Source organism: Etheostoma cragini, unplaced genomic scaffold, assembly GCF_013103735.1.
Source record: "Etheostoma cragini isolate CJK2018 unplaced genomic scaffold, CSU_Ecrag_1.0 ScbMSFa_4654, whole genome shotgun sequence".
Lineage (NCBI taxonomy): Eukaryota > Metazoa > Chordata > Actinopteri > Perciformes > Percidae > Etheostoma > Etheostoma cragini.
In genome coordinates this window covers 3,777-7,998 of record NW_023269049.1, presented here as the reverse complement: position 1 = coordinate 7,998, position 4,222 = coordinate 3,777, and the positions used below count along the sequence as shown (strand labels likewise).

The window sequence follows — 4,222 nt, the reverse complement described above, 5'->3', positions numbered from 1 at the left end:
AGGCTACAGGTAGGGCATGTTACCGAGGCTACAGGTAGGGCATGTTACCGAGGCTACAGGTAGGGCATGTTACCGAGGGTACAGGTAGTGCATGTCACCTTAGAAGAGACAACGTTCAATAAGGGAACCGTAGCAACATGGCGCTAAGATATTGATCATGACCAATGTGTGGACTAGCAGTGATGCATTGTGGGAACAGGAAGTGCTCGACTGACCTTGCGCAGCTTGGGCAGCGAGGGCAGTTTGGAGAGCGACGTGAGGCCGATGTTCACCATGCTGAGGATCTCCAGCGCCGTGTACTCCTCCGTCAGACCTTCCACTTCCCCGTCACTGGAGCGACAGTTATCCACCACCAGCTCCACCACCTCCACAACAACAGGGAACATTACATTACACTCATACAGCATAATCACAACAACAGGGAACATTACATTACACTCATACAGCATAATCACAACAACAGGGAACATTACATTACACTCATATAGCATAATCACAACAACAGGGAACATTACATTACACTCATATAGCATAATCACAACAACAGGGAACATTACATTACACTCATACAGCATAATCACAACAACAGGGAACATTACACTCATATAGCATAATCACAACAACAGGGAACATTACATTACATTTTACTCATATAGCATAATCACAACAACAGGGAACATTACATTACACTCATATAGCATAATCACAACAACAGGGAACATTACATTACATTTTACTCATATAGCATAATCACAACAACAGGGAACATTACATTACATTTTACTCATATAGCATAGTCACAACAGCAGCAGCCTTCTCACAGCGCTGCCCATAAAGAGCAGGTCTAGACCGGACTCTGGTGGTATTAGATGTATGGGTGAGTCATTACGTTTATGGCCAATAATCCTCATTTATAGGAAATATAACCTAATGATTGAGTTAGAAAAGAGAAGGAACTACAAAACAATAAACAAGCCGACATCACACAAGTTCTCCTGGTAGCTTTTATCAAAACAGACCAAAAACACACATTAGCAATCAACCAGCCATGGATACAGATCCTAGCCTCGTGTCTGAGATGATTCCCATGCTCTGTTGTTTGTAATGACAACTTTATTATTTCATTTAAAGCATGACAGATATGTCGTAAACCGTTTAAATCTGAGCACGCGCAACCAGATGTGAGTCTCATGCTCAGATTTAAACGCTTTATGGCATCACTGTCATACTGAAATCTCATTTCTAATTACAAACAATAACAGAAGATGGGAATCATTTCAGAAACGTCGTAGCTATCTATGGTTGATTGATGCTAACGTTAGCTCCAAACACCATTCAACTAACAGCCTTTGTTGTGTTTGGTGCTAACTTGTAGCTAAGCTAGCAGTGAATTAACTTCTTTAAGTAGGTCAATTTTTCTATGTTGACATTACAGAAGTCTCTAGTAAGCAGCTTGTAGGCTACCTGTTCCAAAGTGACGCATGCGCATCTTACAGCTTCACTCGACTCACATCGGGCAGTGACACTCCATCCAAAACAACGTGATCTGTCGGTCCATTTATTTCACTGTCTATAGGTGTGACGCGTCCTGCCGTAAACCGTTAACATCTGAGCATGCGGAACTCAAATGTGCACTCGACTCACATAGGGTAGTGACAACGAACACCAAAGACCCAAACAGACGAGGGGGGGGGTGGTTCTTTACTACCGAGATTTAGCGCCCAGCCCCCGACAACTCATCCCAACCACCATGAAGAGGACTGGGCGCTCGCGCTAGCTGACGAGGCTAACGTTAGCTGCGATACAGCTAGCTAACGTTACGGCGACAGAAGTCCGCGCAGAAACGATTCGTTAAGTTCAGAAAATATCACGGATCGTACTGGAACACACCCGAGCAACAAACACTCGTTTCCTGGGTTAAATTATTAAAATGTTAGCCTAGCTTTTGCGTAACTTCCGGCCGTAGCTGTATCCCTTTTAGCCTCAACGGCTGGCGCTCGCGCTCCTCGGGTTAGCCGTTAGGAGGGAGTCGAGGCTCCGGGGGGACCCCCCCCCCACACACACATACACACACATACACACACACACACACCACTCACACACGAGCGGGGGGAGCGCGAGAGAGAGGCTGCCCCCGGCGGGTTGCTCCGGGGACGGTTCCTCCATGTTGGAGCCGCGGTGAAGAAGTTGTTTTCTGGGTCAAAATGTCGGAAGAACATCCGACGCTCCGCCGGCGGCTCGCGCTAAATTTATTAATTCAAGTGTTGTAGTTCCTCACCTCGGCGGGGTTCCTGCTCCTCAGCTCCAGGCTGATCCTCTTCTTCATGTCCATGTTGGAGCGGAACACAAAACACTCACGAAACAAAGGGAAACTGTCCTCGGCGTCTTCTTCCTCCCGGAGATGTTAGGCGATAACTAATCCTCCATGTTCGCTCCCGCGCGACCCTCCGTAGAGAAGCCACGCCCCCTACACGCAGTTTTCTTTTTTTAAGATCATCCTATTGGTCCAATCGCCATCCTCTCCCCGAGTCCCTCCCCCTAACCCTCATTATCCAAGACCCTTCTCTCCGATTGGCTGGAACTCCGAAGGCGTGACTTTATAGTGACCAATGAAAAGGCGAATATGAAACATTTAAACCTCCCGCACGCCCACTCTTTGTCCCAGTTGGCGCCAGATCTCACAGTTAACTTCCATCAGAAACAACAACAACCTGCAAATAAATGTTAATTAAATTATATAATTATCTCACTAACTCGGCTTCTGCTGTCGTTATTGGTGTGTTTTTGCTGTTTATTAGTTAGTGTGATAATTAATTACAACTTTACTGACGGGTTGATGATTGAATTGTTGTTAATAATAATAATAATAATAATAATCCATTTTATTTAAAGGCACTAAAGGACGCCGTATACAGTAAACATACACAAGTTATTTAAAAACAACTAAAATACTATACTAGAACAACAGCAGTTTTACACAGATGTGTTCTGAGTTGTGATTAAAAATGAAAATTATTTTAGTGTCTTTAAATAAAACAACAACAACCTGTAAATAAATGTATAACTATTATCTTTACTATTTGGCTTTTTTTTTATTAATAAAATAATATTTTGATAATAAATCTGATGTGAATAATTTTAAAATTACTTCAAAAATAAAATATTTCACTTTTAATAACTGGGCTGAAATTCATTAAATAAAAATAAAAACATGATTTTTTTTTCAGAAATGTTTTATTTTGAAAAAACAACACATGTTTCGGTTACAGACCCTTTCAGTATAAAAGTTATGAAACAGATCAGTCTGATTGGCTAATCTCACCGATTCATTTCTTTCATTGATTGGCAGGAAATCTGAAAAAAAATTAAACACACACACAGACACACACAGACACACAGATACACACAGACACACACACAGACAGACAGACAGACAGACAGACACACACACACACACAGACACACAGATACACACAGACACACACACACAGATACACACACACACACAGACACACAGATACACACACACACACACACAGACAGACACACAGATACACACAGACACACACACACACAGACACACACACACACACACACAGACAGACAGACACAGACACACACACACACACACACAGACACACACACACACACAGATACACACACAGACAGACACACACACACACAGATACACACACACAGACACACAGACACACAGACAGACAGACACACACACACACACAGACACACAGATACACACACACACAGACACACAGATACACAGACAGACACACAGATACACACACACAGACACACAGACACACACACACACAGACACACAGACAGACAGACACACACACACACACAGACACACACGCTAACCAGACAGACAGACATAACAGGAAGTCAGCCGACTTGACTCATTTCAAAAATAAGAGCAGAAAGAACATGCAGCGGTGGAAGAAGTATTCAGATTACTGCAGTAAAAGTACTAATTCCACACTGTAGAAGTACTCCGTTACAGTTAAAGTACTAATACTACACTGTAGAAATACTCTTACAGTAAAAGTACTAATACCACACTGTAGAAATACTCTGTTACAGTAAAAGTACTAATACCACACTGTAGAAGTACTCCGTTACAGTTAAAGTACTAATACCACACTGTAGAAGTACTCCGTTACAGTTAAAGTACTAATACTACACTGTAGAAATACTCTACAGT

The 4,222-nt window shown here is 42.6% G+C and overlaps 1 protein-coding gene across 1 annotated transcript in view; it reads right to left on the bottom strand.

Annotated features, from left to right (window-relative positions):
• The window catches only part of LOC117941195 (acidic leucine-rich nuclear phosphoprotein 32 family member E-like), an 18,787-nt gene extending 16,275 nt beyond the window's left edge, over nt 1-2,512 (bottom strand). Inside the window, exons 1-2 of the mRNA XM_034866284.1 lie at nt 2,279-2,512; nt 216-365 (exon numbers count right to left, since the gene is read on the bottom strand). Coding sequence (XP_034722175.1) covers nt 216-365; nt 2,279-2,332 — 204 coding nt within the window. The 5' untranslated portion in view covers nt 2,333-2,512. The remainder of the gene's footprint in view (nt 1-215; nt 366-2,278) is intronic.
• Between the last annotated feature and the right edge of the window lie 1,710 nt (nt 2,513-4,222).